General features: G+C 43.7%; 1 protein-coding gene across 1 annotated transcript in view; it reads right to left on the bottom strand.

The window, feature by feature from the left end:
• LOC142302472 (uncharacterized) overlaps positions 1–15025 on the bottom strand; it is a 134216-nt gene that overhangs the window by 98785 nt on the left and 20406 nt on the right. The window contains exons 2-3 of the mRNA XM_075343540.1: positions 13743–13819; positions 10159–10239 (exon numbers count right to left, since the gene is read on the bottom strand). Of these exons, the coding sequence (XP_075199655.1) occupies positions 10159–10194 (36 nt within the window). The 5' untranslated portion in view covers positions 10195–10239; positions 13743–13819. The remainder of the gene's footprint in view (positions 1–10158; positions 10240–13742; positions 13820–15025) is intronic.

The following is a 15025-nucleotide window of genomic DNA, read 5'->3' as shown; positions in this document are numbered from 1 at the left end:
GCAATCACTGCCTTAAGTCTGGAACCCATGGACATCACCAAACGCTGGGTTTCCTCCTTCTTAATGCTTTGCCAGGCCTTTACAGCCGCAGCCTTCAGGTCTTGCTTGTTTGTGGGTCTTTCCGTCTTAAGTCTGGATTTGAGCAAGTGAAATGCATGCTCAATTGGGTTAAGATCTGGTGATTGACTTGGCCATTGCAGAATGTTCCACTTTTTTGCACTCATGAACTCCTGGGTAGCTTTGGCTGTATGCTTGGGGTCATTGTTCATCTGTACTATGAAGCGCCGTCCGATCAACTTTGCGGCATTTGGCTGAATCTGGGCTGAAAGTATATCCCGGTACACTTCAGAATTCATCCGGCTACTCTTGTCTGCTGTTATGTCATCAATAAACACAAGTGACCCAGTGCCATTGAAAGCCATGCATGCCCATGCCATCACGTTGCCTCCACCATGTTTTACAGAGGATGTGGTGTGCCTTGGATCATGTGCCGTTCCCTTTCTTCTCCAAACTTTTTTCTTCCCATCATTCTGGTACAGCTTGATCTTTGTCTCATCTGTCCATAGAATACTTTTCCAGAACTGAGCTGGCTTCATGAGGTGTTTTTCAGCAAATTTAACTCTGGCCTGTCTATTTTTGGAATTGATGAATGGTTTGCATCTAGATGTGAACCCTTTGTATTTACTTTCATGGAGTCTTCTCTTTACTGTTGACTTAGAGACAGATACACCTACTTCACTGAGAGTGTTCTGGACTTCAGTTGATGTTGTGAACGGGTTCTTCTTCACCAAAGAAAGTATGCAGCGATCATCCACCACTGTTGTCATCCGTGGACGCCCAGGCCTTTTTGAGTTCCCAAGCTCACCAGTCAATTCCTTTTTTCTCAGAATGTACCCGACTGTTGATTTTGCTACTCCAAGCATGTCTGCTATCTCTCTGATGGATTTTTTCTTTTTTTTTCAGCCTCAGGATGTTCTGCTTCACCTCAATTGAGAGTTCCTTAGACCGCATGTTGTCTGGTCACAGCAACAGCTTCCAAATGCAAAACCACACACCTGTAATCAACCCCAGACCTTTTAACTACTTCATTGATTACAGGTTAACGAGGGAGACGCCTTAAGAGTTAATTGCAGCCCTTAGAGTCCCTTGTCCAATTACTTTTGGTCCCTTTAAAAAGAGGAGGCTATGCATTACACAGCTATGATTCCTAAACCCTTTCTCCGATTTGGATGTGAAAACTCTCATATTGCAGCTGGGAGTGTGCACTTTCAGCCCATATTATATATATAATTGTATTTCTGAACATGTTTTTGTAAACAGCTAAAATAACAAAACTTGTGTCACTGTCCAAATATTTCTGGGCCTAACTGTAGATAACAGAGGTGAGAAAGGAAAGGAGGGGGAAGACAATGCCAGCTCTGATGAGATGGGGGATGGTGAAAAGCAGCAAGATAATACAGGAGAAGTGGAGAAAGCACATAGTGCAGAGGAGGCTCCAGAAAACCCCACTTTAAAGGACGTTTTTGCAGTGGTGTCTTTTTGTAAAGAAGCTCTGACTACCCTGACAAAGCCAGTTAAGGGATTACAGGCAGAGGTTGCTGGCATTAAGAAAGACCTCAAAAATGCAGACCTGAGAACAGGAGCTTTGGAGGAAAGAGTGGGGATAACAGAGGATCATATTACAAAACTACAAAAGTCTGAAAAAACTTTTGCACAGCAGATAGCTGAAATCATGGCAAAAAATGATGATTTAGAGAATCGCTCTAGAAGGAATAACATCCGGATTGTCGGCATCCCTGAGAAAGCGGAAGGAAGAAACCCCACTGAATATGTAGACTGGCTCAGGGGGAAAATTGGTGCTAATGTCTTATCCAAGCTCTATGCCGTGGAACGTGCACACAGAGTCCCGATGCAGCCACAACCAGCAGGCAGGGGCCCTCGCACTATGCTAGCCAGGCTCCTCAACTACAGGGACACTATACTGCGAAAGGCAAGAGACATGGAGGATCTTATGATTGACGGCCAGAGAATTTCCATATACTCGGACTACTCCAGTTCTGTTCAAAAGCTACGTATGACTTTTACAGGAGTAAAGATGTTCCCGGCAAAGCTAAGAGTGACGGCGTTGGAGCGGGTGCACTTTTTTACAACTCCGGAGAAAGCCATGCAGTGGTTGGACGCAAACGAAAAGCGGATCCATTTGAAGGAATGAGCTGACTGTCTGAATCTGCAGTGTGTTGGAGAAGGCCGGCTGAGGCTCTATGACATCCTTAAGAGCTTACAGGAGACCCTTTTTGTTTTTTCTTTCTTTTCTCCCCCTTTTTTTTTCCTCCTTTCCTTTGGGATTGAGGTAGTATGCAGGGGGAATGCAAAGGGTTTGATGTGAGCTTCGCAGGACATGGGGACTGCCTAATTAGGCGCAGTGGTGGTGTTTACAATTTGAGATTCCAGTTTAATTACTGTTCGCCATTTTACTGTTATATTGGTTGAGTGGAATATGATTATACATAGAAAGGATGGGAGTGGAGAATTGTTGTAAAAGGGACGAGTTTTAAAATGTGTCTAAGAGGGGAAGGCGAGGGAGGTGGGGAGGAATTTAGTAGGGATTATGGACCAGGTTTGGAAAACCCGATGCTTCATGGGAGTACTCAAAAACAGGAAGCGGTGGGGAGCAGGAGGGGAGGGGAGCAGGGGGGAGGGGGGAAAGGGGTAGGGTAGAGGCAGCATGGGGAGATACTACAAAGTTTGATGGTTTTACTGGGTGGGATAATGGGGGATAGAATTAAGGTGTTGAGTTGGAATATTAGAGGGTTATCAGAAAGGTCTAGGAGAGCGGCAATAATTAAATATGTTCAAGACCAGAACCCGTCAGTAATATGTCTACTAGAAACACATCTATCAAAGGAGACAACGCATGTTTTAAATAGGAGATGGGTGCAGAAGGCCTATCATTCCACCTTTTCCAACTATGCAAGGGGTGTATCACTGCTGATCCATAACTCTGTGCAATATGAAGAGATAGAAGTGTATGTGGATAAAGAGGGACAGTGTGTGGCCGTCAAGTGTAAAATATTTGGCAGACTCATGTGTATAGCTGCAATATATATACCACCTCCATATATGTGCACCAAACTAAGGGAGATAAGGGAGTTCTCTGAGAAGGGGAGAGCAATCCCTTTTTTACTGGTGGGGGACTTCAATAATGTGATAGATCTGTACTGGGATAGGAGTAGTAGACCTCCAGGTATTTAGGATAGTTGTATGACTTCGTTTGGCACTCTTATTGGGGAACTTGGAATGGTGGATGCCTGGCGAGTGAGGAATGGGAGGGTATCCTGCTTCTCTTGTTATTCGGCTTCGCATAACACTCTGTCCCGCATTGACATGGCTCTAGCTAGTGATCTGATGGATGCAATGATTGGCGACGTGCAATATCTGACAAGAGTGATTTCAGATCATAGCCCGATTCTAGTGTCCATATGACGGGGGATCCTGACAGGGGGAAGGAGGGGAGAGTGGAAGCTTCATCCAGCATGGATCCATCATATTAATCTGGGGAATATAGAACGGGATCTCTGGGAATTCTTTATCCACAACGAGGGTAGCACTGGTCCCATGGTGGTATGGGATGCGATGAAGGCATACCTCAGGGGGCTCCTGTTCAGGGATATCTGTAAACGTAAAACACAGACGAGGCTGGATGAGAAAGATAGCCTGGAGGCCTTAGATAAGACGGAGCTGGAAGCAATTCGGAGTAATACTACGGACGCGAAGCAAAATCTTAGGCAGGCGCATGAACAGGTTAATAAGATGCTTTTGGAGAAGGCGGTAAGGAAGCAGGCATTCCAAAAATTGCATTTTTATGAGGAGGGAGAAAAAGTTGGTCATCTATTATCGGTCATAGCTGCAGCTCAAAGGAGTAGTTCATTTGTGCATGGTATGGACACAGTGGAGGGGACACAGGTCACTGAGGTTGAGGAGATCCTTGGGGTCTTTAAAGATTTCTATCGCACGCTATATTCTTCCAGCGGAGAGATGAGGGTGGAAGAGGTGGACTCATTTCTTGAGCGAGGTGAGCTTCCTGTGCTGTCTGTGGCGGATAGAGATAAACTGGAGTCACCTATTACTATTGATGAACTGGAGGGCGCTCTGCATGGCATGAGCAATGACAAGGCACCGGGAGCAGATGGGCTACCAGTTGAAATTTATAAACAGAAGAAATCCTATTACCCAAACTATTGAAAGTCTTAGAGGTGGCAAAGGGGGAAGGTGTATTGCCTGAATCTATGAGAGAAGCAATAATAGTAGTAATTCCTAAAGAGGATAAAAATCCGAGGCTTCCAGACTCATATAGACCAATCTCGTTATTAACAGCGGACGTGAAGCTTCTGGCTATGGTGTTGTCAAACCGGCTGACTGGAGTTATATCTAACCTAATACATATGGACCAATCAGGGTTCATGGCCAATAGGTCGACAGCTGCTAATATCAGGAGATTATATCTTAATCTACAGTTGCCGCCTGACAACCCTGGCCGGAGGGTGATCGCTTCGCTAGATGCCCAGAAAGCATTCGATAGTGTTGAGTGGGGGTATCTGTGGAAAGTGTTGCAACATATGGGTTTTGGCCCACGGTTTGTAAAGTGGGTGCAGCTGTTGTATAATAGGCCTACTGCTAAAGTTAGAGTTAACGGTATGACCTCCTCAGCGTTTGAGTTGCATCGGGGAACGAGGCAGGGCTGCCCACTATCGCCGCTCCTATTTGCTATTGCAATAGAGCCTCTGGCGGCGGCCATTAGGAAATCAAAGGAGATCCATGGATTTAGGTATGGGCATTTAGAGGAGAAAATAGCTCTTTATGCTGACGATTTATTACTTTTCTTGGGGGATCCGTCAGCCTCATTGGATCATGCCATGCAGATAATAGAGAAATTTGGAGAAGTTTCGGGACTGACCATTAATTAGTCTAAATCGAGCCTCTTTAAAGTGGATGGGGAAGTAGCCTGGACAAAAGATGATACTGGGGCTAACAAATTGAAGAGTGTGGACGAATTTAAATATCTAGGTATCCAGATATCTCTGCCAGTAGAAAAATACATACAGGTGAACTTATGGCCGCTTCTTAAAAAATTGAGAGCCAAAGTGAATGCCTGGAACAAGCTACATTTGTCAGTTGTTGGAAGGGTTAATTTACTAAAGATGGTAGTAATGCCTAAACTCCTATACATACTGCACAATGCCCCTGTTTGTATTTCAAAGAAAAGATTTAAAGGGATAAACTCGCTGTTTAGGGACCTGGTGTGGGGTAAAAAGCAGCCTAGGGTGCGATTAGAGACTTTACAAAGGCCGAAAGATGAGGGGGGTCTAGCAATCCCAAATCCGGAATTGTATTATATGGCGGCGCAATGTCAACACCTCAGGGGCTGGTCTGATCGAGAGAAAGATGGGGGCATTAAAGAAGTGCTGGAATACATAGTGGGTAGAAGTTCATTGGTAATGGGACTAGAGGATGGTGTGGTGGGGATCTTGGGTGGAACGTCTCCTACAATGGCACTTATAAACAAGACCTGGGATAGGCTGAAAAGGGTGAGAGGGGTGACCCGGTTAACTAAGTTTACACCTATCTGGGATAACAGTAATCTCCCGGAGATTCAGAAAATGGGGAATATTGAGGAGTGGAGACGCAAGGGTGTAATATACATGCGTCAGATATTGGACGGGGGAATTCTGAAATCGTTCCCACAGTTACAGAGTGAGTTTCAGTTAGCGGCGTCTGGCTGGCTCCACTACAGTCAATTAAAACATGCGATTGCAGCCCAAGCGGCTAAACAAAGTGTGGCCATACAGACTGACCTGGTACTGGAGTATATGTGTAAGGGGGGAGGAAGCACTAAAGGGATCATTTCTGGCACATATAAAGATCTATTACATACCTTTCTTTTAGACTACCCAATTAAAACTAAATCTAAATGGGAGGAGGAAGTTGGGCCGATAACGGAGGAGGTGTGGGAGAGTATCCTGGAGTATGTGCCTAAACTTTCCATGAGCGAACCGGCCAGACTATCTCACCTATACGTGATTCACCGGGTATATAGGTCTCCTTTACTGATGTTTAAAATGGGGTTGAAAAGGAATTCGGAGTGTCCAAGGTGTCAGGGATCTGACGCAGGTATTTTTCATATGATGTGGTCTTGTCCGAGACTGGTCTCCTTTTGGACTAAGGTTATCCACAAGATAGGAAGAACATATGGGTGTGTCCTTCTCAGGGAACAATTGCTATGCATATTGGGATATGTTGAGGAGCTTGGGGTGGAAAATACTATGAAAATTGCCATTGCTAGGCTGCTGTATATGGCAAGAAAGCTGATCGCCAGGTCCTGGATTAAAAAAGACCCCCCGACAAGGGGAGAGTACATTAAAAGGGTGAAATGTATTCTTCAGCTGGAACAGGGAGTGTATGAAAGAAGGGGGAATGTTAAAATGTTTGAGAAGCTATGGTCTCCTTGGCTGCAATGTGAATAGGACGAGTGATGGACCAGTAAACTGATTTGAGACCGGGATAGCCGTCGGAGACCTCTGATGTGTGTGTTTTGTTTTATTTGTGTTACTAGTTGTTCCTCCTGCACATCGGGGTGAACGGGATGGTTGCTATACTGCAGTTGGAGGGTATTCTAAGTGTGTACTAAATGGGATGTAGTATCGGGGAGAAGTGTTGCTGCCGGGGTGGGGGAGGGGGCGGGAGGGGGAGTTAAAGGGGTAATAGATGTGATAATCTTAATTTGGATGCCGATTTGTTATTCTGTTGTATGTATTCTGTTTTAATAAAAAAGTATCTGATTTTAAAAAAAAAACTATTGTGGGAAGCTTGTGGAAGGATATCCAAAACGTTTCACCCAAGTCATACAGTTTAAGGGCAATACTACCACATACTAAGGAAATGGATGGAAACTTTTCAGTTTGTAGAAAGTAATAAAAATGCCTTAAAACATTCTCTCTCTCTCTCTCTCTCTCTCTCTCTCTCTCTCTCTCATTATCCTGGCATTTGGCAAATATAAATAATTTTGGTTCCTAATTGAACTAAATTAGGAAAGGTTTTCATTCTAATTTCATGTCATATAATGAGAAAAACATGCAGATGAGTCTTTATAGATATTGGATGGAAACCTCTGGTTTCAACTGTATGAGGGAGTCGGAGTCAGAGTTGTGGAGTCAGAGTCGGAGTCGGAATCAGGGAAATTGAGGAGTCGGAGATTTGGCTTACCGATTCCACAACCCTTCTCCCAAGGAGAAGCATTAGCGGTTGACATGTCTTGAAAACCAGTGGTTCTTATGCTACCAAGTATAACACCAGTTCAGCTTTTATTAACAAGCTTTCTCTCTACTCCCCTTTCCTTCTACAATGATACGTCTGCACAAGTGGGCTTGTCTCAAGTATATAAAAGTCCTCATACACCCAATTAAGACCAAAAGAATTTCATTTTGGCCTCCATGGGCTAGCAACCTTTTTTGCCACATAAAATAATTAGCTCCAGTAAAAAAGGACACAGTGACATCTCGACATATACTTGTGGTGAGCATGTAGCGTGAATATACCCCATGTATCCTGTTTCCTCTACAAGCACCTCATAAAGAGAGCAAGAAATCATATAAGAACGTACAGTATGTACAGTGATGTATAGACTGAGTAGAGATGGGCAGTATGGCTCATGTTGCTGAGAGAATGAGACAGTCAATACAAGATGAGGTACTGTAGTAACTCCGGCATTGGGGGACTGAGATGTGATCTCACAGCAGAACTTTACTGAGAAGCAAAATGTATATTTAAAAAAAACAAAAAAACAACAACACACATTTCTATAATGAAAGTCAGTAAGTGAGACTGTATGGAGTGAGATGTGTGGCCAGGGGCATAAAGATCGATGTCACAGTGATCGCGACCGCTAATTCAGGGGGCCCGCTGACCCCAGTGCCTATCTCAGCTGGACATGCGTCTGAGGGCTCACATCCAGCTAAAATGTATTGCAGCACAGAGACCCGTCAGATCCCTGCACTGCAATATGCCAGTCACTGATTATTGACATGAATATTCACTGCTCTCCACGCCCATAGTCCCGCCCACCTCTTTGCACTAAAGCCGATGCTGAGAGGTTGGCGGGATTATGGCTGCAGGGAGCACTAGAATACTCATGTTCTTTAATAGCAGCACACATGATTACACAGCAGCTGGCTTCCTGAAGCGAATGGGGGGTTCACGTGTTCCGCTATTAAAAAGAGTGTTGATATTTACTGCTCCCCACGCCCAGAATCCTGGGTGTAAGTGGCAGCGAATTTGCTGGAACCTGACGACGGTGTAAGTGGGCGCGCATGACAGTGACGTCATGCACTGCGCCGCTTAGCCGTTGAGGTCAGTTGACAGCATGACAGCATCAGAGGAGGACACTGAAGGAGCAGAGGGAGGGTGAGTATAATCATCTCTTTTTTTTACTGTGTGCGGCGTGATGGGGGATCATATGTACCAGAATGTGGCCAGGCTGGGGACATATGCCAGGAGGGGGCCATGATGGGGACATATACCAGGATAGGGCCATTATGAGGAAATATATACACAGACAAGCAAAAGGGTAGCAATGTTTTTAACTTTTGACTTTCAAGCACTACATCTCCCTATCTACTACATGTGAAACTACCTTCATTATAGCAGGGCTGTGGAGTCAGTGTTTATTTTGGTGGAGTCGGAGTCGGTATAAAATGTACCGACTCCGACTCCTAAAATATATAATAAATTGGGTACAGTAGTTCAATGCAGAATGTGCTTAATTTGGGAATTTGGGAAAGTTTTGAAATGTTCTATAAATGTCTGTTCTATTCCTGATCTAAGGCAACATCCACACACAGTGTTTTTGCTGCGTTTTTTGAGGATATGTTTTTCAGCTGCAAAAGCAGATCCGCTTTTTAATAAACCGCATCACCTAAAAGGTTTTGGAGCTCATAAATAATGTTTTCAACAGCAAAAGCAGATTTGAAAAATAACGGACAATGCTTCAAACATGATAAGTACAATTAAACTGATTGATGAGAGTAATGAACAACAGCCAGAAGAAAATTTAGGATTCAGTATGTGTGAGATGGAAGGCCACAGTGCTGTTCATGTACCTGAGAAACAAACAGATATTACAACAGAAGAACAGCAAAATGATACTTTAGAATTAGATGATCTTGTTGACGCTGCTTCAAAACAGTTTCATATTCATTCCATGCGATGTGTTGTGCACACACTGCAGCTGGCAATATGAGATAGTCTGCAAGAGGGACATGCTGGAAATCTGATTGGAAAAGTGAGGAAATTGGTTATTGCCGCCAGAACCCCTAAAATTAATTCCATCTTGAAGAGACGTGTTGGGAAAGGGGCAGTTGTCGATCAAGTCACTCGGTGGGGCAGAACTTATTTAATGATTGAGCGATTGCTTGAACTAAAACAGTTTCTTATAGATATGCCGAACCCTCAGGTAATTCTAAATAAAGGTCAATGGACACAGGTAGCTGAATTGGAGGAATTGCTTAATCACCCATTTACCGTGACTAAAAAATTACAAGCTGAGGATTTAACTCTTGGCATTTTCATAAGGGAGTGGAAGAACTTGCTATTTGCCTATTTTTTCCGCTTAATATTAGGATGATAACCTCCGGACAGATGAATTATGTGGCGGAATAGTTTCCTCTGGTCTGTTGAGGTTGTTATGGTGTTATGCATTCATTGTGATTATAAGTAATTTACATCTAAAATTTTGACTGGCATTTTAATTTTGTAAATTGTGACAGATTTATTTTACAATGGTAATTGAAAAATGCTACGGATGATTATTTTTCAATAAAAAATTATCTGATTTAAAAAAAAGAAAATGCTGTAGCAAGTCAGATACCCAACCACATCTTATTGATTACATCACATCATTATTTCTCTATGTGGCGGCTGGGAAAAGCCGAGCACAGGGCTTCACAACCCTATAGGGAATGAATAGAACAGCACTACCAGTTCATTCTCATGGGATAAAAAGTCCCTATACTGCAGATAATGTGGGTTTCCATTGTCGGACCTCCACCAATCAAAAGGTTATCACCTAAAAACCCTTTTTTGTCAGTGATATAAAAAAAGTCTCACCTGATCAGCAGATTTAATTCTGCTGTAGTCCATCATCCACTTTATATTTCCAGTTATAGCTTGTTTGTCATAACATATACTCTGAATAAGGTAGAAAGGAAGAATGAGTGAATGTAGATGGCACTGGAAAAAAACTACAGGTCCTTTACAGTGCAAAAAAAGCATTGGCGTGCACATATACACTGGAGAAAATAAGAATTTGATCCCTTGCTGATTTTGTAATTTAGCCCACTGACAAAAACATGAACAGTCTATAATTTTAAGGACAGGTTAATTTTAACAGTGAGAGATAGAATATCCACAATAAAATCCAGAAAATCACATTGCATAGATTACATAAATGTATTTGCATTTTGCAGACAGAATTAAGTATGTAATCCCTCTGGCAAACAAAACTTAATACTTGGTGGCAAAACCCTTGTTGGCAAGCATAGCAGTCAGACTTTGTTTTTGAAGTTGATGAGGTTTGCGCACGTCAGGAGGAATTTTGGTCCACTCCTCTTTCCAAATCATCTCTAAAACATTAAGATTTTGAAGCTGCCACTTGGCAACTCGGAGCTTCTGCTCCCTCCATACATTTTCTATGGGATTAAGGTCTGGACACTAGTTAGGCCACTCCATTACCTTATTGTGCTTATTTTTGAGCCACTCCTTTGTGGCCTTGGCTATATGTTTTGAGTCATTGTTGTGCTGGAAGACCCAGCCACAATCCATTTTTAATGTCGTGGCAGAGGGAAGGATCTTGTTACTCAGGATTTTACGGTATATGGCTCCATCCATTGTCCTATTGATGCGGTGAAGTAGTCCTGTGCCCTTAGCAGAGAAACACCCCCAAATCATAATGTTTCCACCTCCATGCTTGACTGTGGGGACGGTGTTCTTTGGGTCATAGGCAGAATTTCTCTTCTTCCAAACACGGCGAGCTGAGTTAAGGCCAATTTTTGTCTCATCTGACCACAGCACCTTCTCCCAATCACTCTCAGAATCATCCAGATGTTCATTGGAAAACTTCAGACGGGCCTGCACATGTGCCTTCTTGAGCAGTGGAACTTTCTGGGCACTGCAGGATTTTAATCCATTACGGCGTAATTTGTTACCAATTGTTTCCTTGATGACAGTGGTCCCAGCAGCGTTGAGGTTAACAAGTTCCCCCCATGGAGTTTTAGGCTGATGTTTAACCTTCCTCATGATCCTGGAGACCCCAGGAGGTGAGATTTTGCATGGAGCCCCATATCGATGTCGATTGACACTCATTTTGTATTTCTTCCATTTTCTTACTATGACACCAATAGTTCTCTCCTTCTCACCCAGCATCTTACTTATGGTTTTGTAGCCCATTCCAGCCTTCTGCTGGTCTATGATCTTGTCCCTGAAATCCTTAGGCTCCTTTTACATTGCGTTTTTCCCTACGTCCACAGGTTCCGTCGGAGGATCCGTCCGAACCGCCCCTCCCCCACTCTGCAAAGCGTGTTCTGGACGCATGCACCCGGCAGGGCCATTCACTTTAATGGAGCGCACTGCGTTAGCGTGTGTTCTGTTTTGTCCCATTTTTGCACATATACGTTTTCTGCAGACAGACACCCGAACGTAGTTCAGAGGGCTTGAGGAAGGAAACAAGTCAGTCTAAGTCAAAAGCAGATTAGTGACAGGAGTAAAAGAGAGTGGAAGCAGGCCTGTGTAGCAGTCTGACAGGTGTCGGGGTTGGAGCCCGGGCACCTTTGGCTAAGAGGCATACGGTGGCCTTAGCCTGCAGGAGCCGGGAAGACGGCTCGGTGGAAGCGTGGTGGATCGGGACAGGGTAGTGGCCCGCCGATACCAACCCCGGAGAACCGGCTGGAAACCAGAGCACACAGGGGGGTACTCAGACCCTGAAACGAGGTCCAGAATCCACTGGACTGAGTTAATTGACTGATTGCGGTCTGGACTATAGGTCCTTTCCCACCCAAGTCCCGACTGAAGACAACAGCCCACCGAGGGGGATAGAAAGCCACCGCACAGGCAGAGAGATCCCACGGGCCAGTGTCTGCAGGCAAACGAGCTCTCTCGACATACATACAGCCGGGGAAAGGATTCCCGTCACTGAAGCACAGTCAGTCTACACATACACTACACAGTGCAGGAGAAAGGCAAAGACGACCAGACCGGGTGGGGGACCAGACGCAGCCGACCACCATCAACTTTGTTTACCGGAGACTTGTGTGTGTCAATAACAGTGAGTACAACAGTGCCATCCGGCCGCGCACCGCCCTGCACCACCCAGCTCCCCCCAACGGGTCCCGGGGCCACTACCCCTGCCCACGGAGGGGTTAACACCTTGCTGCATCACCATCTGCCCCGGGCGCCCAGTAACCGCAGCGGTGGTGTCCACCTTCACCACAACCCATGGGTGGCGTCACAAACTTAAACACGGCTCCAGCCGTACACCTACTTACCACCCCCCTAAGTAGCGCCAGCACACTTTCAGAGCGAAGTGACTCCAGGTCAGGAGGCGCTCGAGCCACCCACCAACGAGCCCGGATCCGAGTGGCTCGGCTGCAGCCGAGCGCGGGGCGGTACACTTATTTCTCTTTTTAAAATACAAATAAATTTATATAATTTATACAATGTGATTTTCTGGATTTTAGCTTGGATATTTTATATCTCATGTTAAAATTAACCTACCCTTACAATTATAGACTGTTCATTTCTTTGTCAGTGGGCAAACTTACAAAATCAGCAAGGGATCAAATACTTATTTCCCTCACTGTAAAACTATTTCACAAATTAAGTAGCCCTGAAATACAACATCAAATGTGTCTGTGTATGTTAGAACTGCTATAATCTGTCTAGAAAATGTCACTTACAGGATGCTTTTATTTTACTAATTATTACATAATAAACATTAGAGACAGAAATTATTAATGCCCTAAAACAATGTAGAGGACAAAGAAAATATGTGAACCTTTTTCTTGCAGAACATGTTCTACATATGTAGGAACAGGGTGTGTATCTTGAAATTTCTCAAACTAAATGTCATAAACCCGCCACATTTCTGAGAGCCATACAAAAATGTATTACTAAGCCGGAATTAGATAAGCATCTGATTGATTACCTGTCGCTAAACCAAAAAGCTGGAAAAAACCCTCTAGGAATTGGCCTCAGAAAATAATTTTAAGTTCACCGGTAAAAGATCCAAAAAGTCAAAGGCCAGCTAAAGTAAGATGTAGAGGGAAAAGTGTTTGTCCACGCACATTCAACAGCTGTAAGACAAATCCCTTGTTGCTGTGTCATATAGGAGATGTGGTGGACAAATTGAAATAGGTTAAAACTATTGCCCAGTTAGGGCTCTTTCAGGAATCCGTGATCACCCTTCTGATCTTGGATCGCAATGGGCAGTTTGTAAGTCAAGTGTTGAGAATAAATCCCTGAGACTGGTTGTGATTTGCATGTAAAATCAGAGAGGCCAAATAGAAGTGTTGAGAATAAATGCCTGAGACTGGTCGTGTTCTGCATGTAAAAACAGAAAAGCAGAAAAACAAGACATGGACGCCTTCAGAGATAGAACACTATTAAAAAATGATGGTAGAAAAATTATGTGAGCTCACCGCTAATCTCTTAGCACTCCTTGGATGTGGGGACTGCTGCTTTTCTTCCTAGTGCGGTCGCTTGGTGGTCATAAAATCTGGAAGAATTAAAAAAAAATTGGATTTAGAATAAGCAGTCTCACTGATATCTAATAATATTTATTCATTTATATAGTACTGTTAATTCCACAGCACTTTACATACATTGGCAACACTGTCCCCATTGGGGCTCACAATCTAAATTCCCTATCAGTATGTTTTTGGAGTGTGGGAGGAAACCAGAGTACCCGGAAGAAAACCACGCAAACACGGGGAGAACATACAAACTCCTTGCAGATGTTGTCCTAGGTGGGAATTGAACCCAGGACCCCAGTGCTGCAAGACTGCAGTGCTAACCACTGAGCCACTGTGCCTCTAGAGAATCATACCATAAAAAATTATTCTTGTACTTCAGGATAAAAAGTATTGAAGCAATCACAGAGGACTGCTTTTCAGCTCCAGTCTGGAGCATTTGTCAAGTCGAAGACTCGCTGCCTGACGTCCTTTGCAAAGTTTAATCTGACCAATTGGACCATAGAGGACTGGAGTAAGGTAATCTTCTCTGATGAATATAATTTTCAGCTTTGCCCAACACCCGGTCGTCTAATGGTTAGACGGAGACCTGGAGAGGAGTAAAAGCCACAATGTCTTCCACCCGCTGTGAAATTTGGTGAGGATCAGTGATGATCTGGGGATGCTTCAGCAACACTGGAATTGGGCAGATTAAACTTTTCAAAGGACGTATGAATCAAAGCCGCATACAAGGTTATCCTGGAAAAACAGTTGCTTCCTTCTGCTCAGGCAATGTTCCCTAACTCTGAGGATTGTTTTTGTCAGCAAGACAATGCACCATGCCACACAGCTAGGTCAATCAATGTGTGGATGAAGGACCACCACGTCAAAACCCTGTCATGGCCAGCCCAATCTGTAGACCTGAACCTCTTTGAAAACCTCTGGAATGTAATCAAGAGGCAGCTGGATAGTTACAAGCCATCAAACAAAGAAGAACTGCTTAATTTTTTGCGCCAGGAGTCGCATAAGGTCACCCTAAATGATTATGAACTTGTTTTCTCTCCATTATTTGAGGTCTGAAAGCAATGCATTTTTTTGTTATTTTGACCATTTCTCATCTTCAGAAAGTAAATACAAAATTTATCACTTGGATATTCGGAGAAATGTTGTAAGTAGTACAACATATATATATATATATATATATATATATATATATATACACAGTACAGACCAAAGGTTTGTACACACCTTCT

Source organism: Anomaloglossus baeobatrachus, chromosome 4, assembly GCF_048569485.1.
Source record: "Anomaloglossus baeobatrachus isolate aAnoBae1 chromosome 4, aAnoBae1.hap1, whole genome shotgun sequence".
Taxonomy (NCBI): domain Eukaryota; kingdom Metazoa; phylum Chordata; class Amphibia; order Anura; family Aromobatidae; genus Anomaloglossus; species Anomaloglossus baeobatrachus.
Note: the sequence above shows the minus strand (reverse complement) of the source record. Positions and strands in the feature narration are given on the sequence as shown.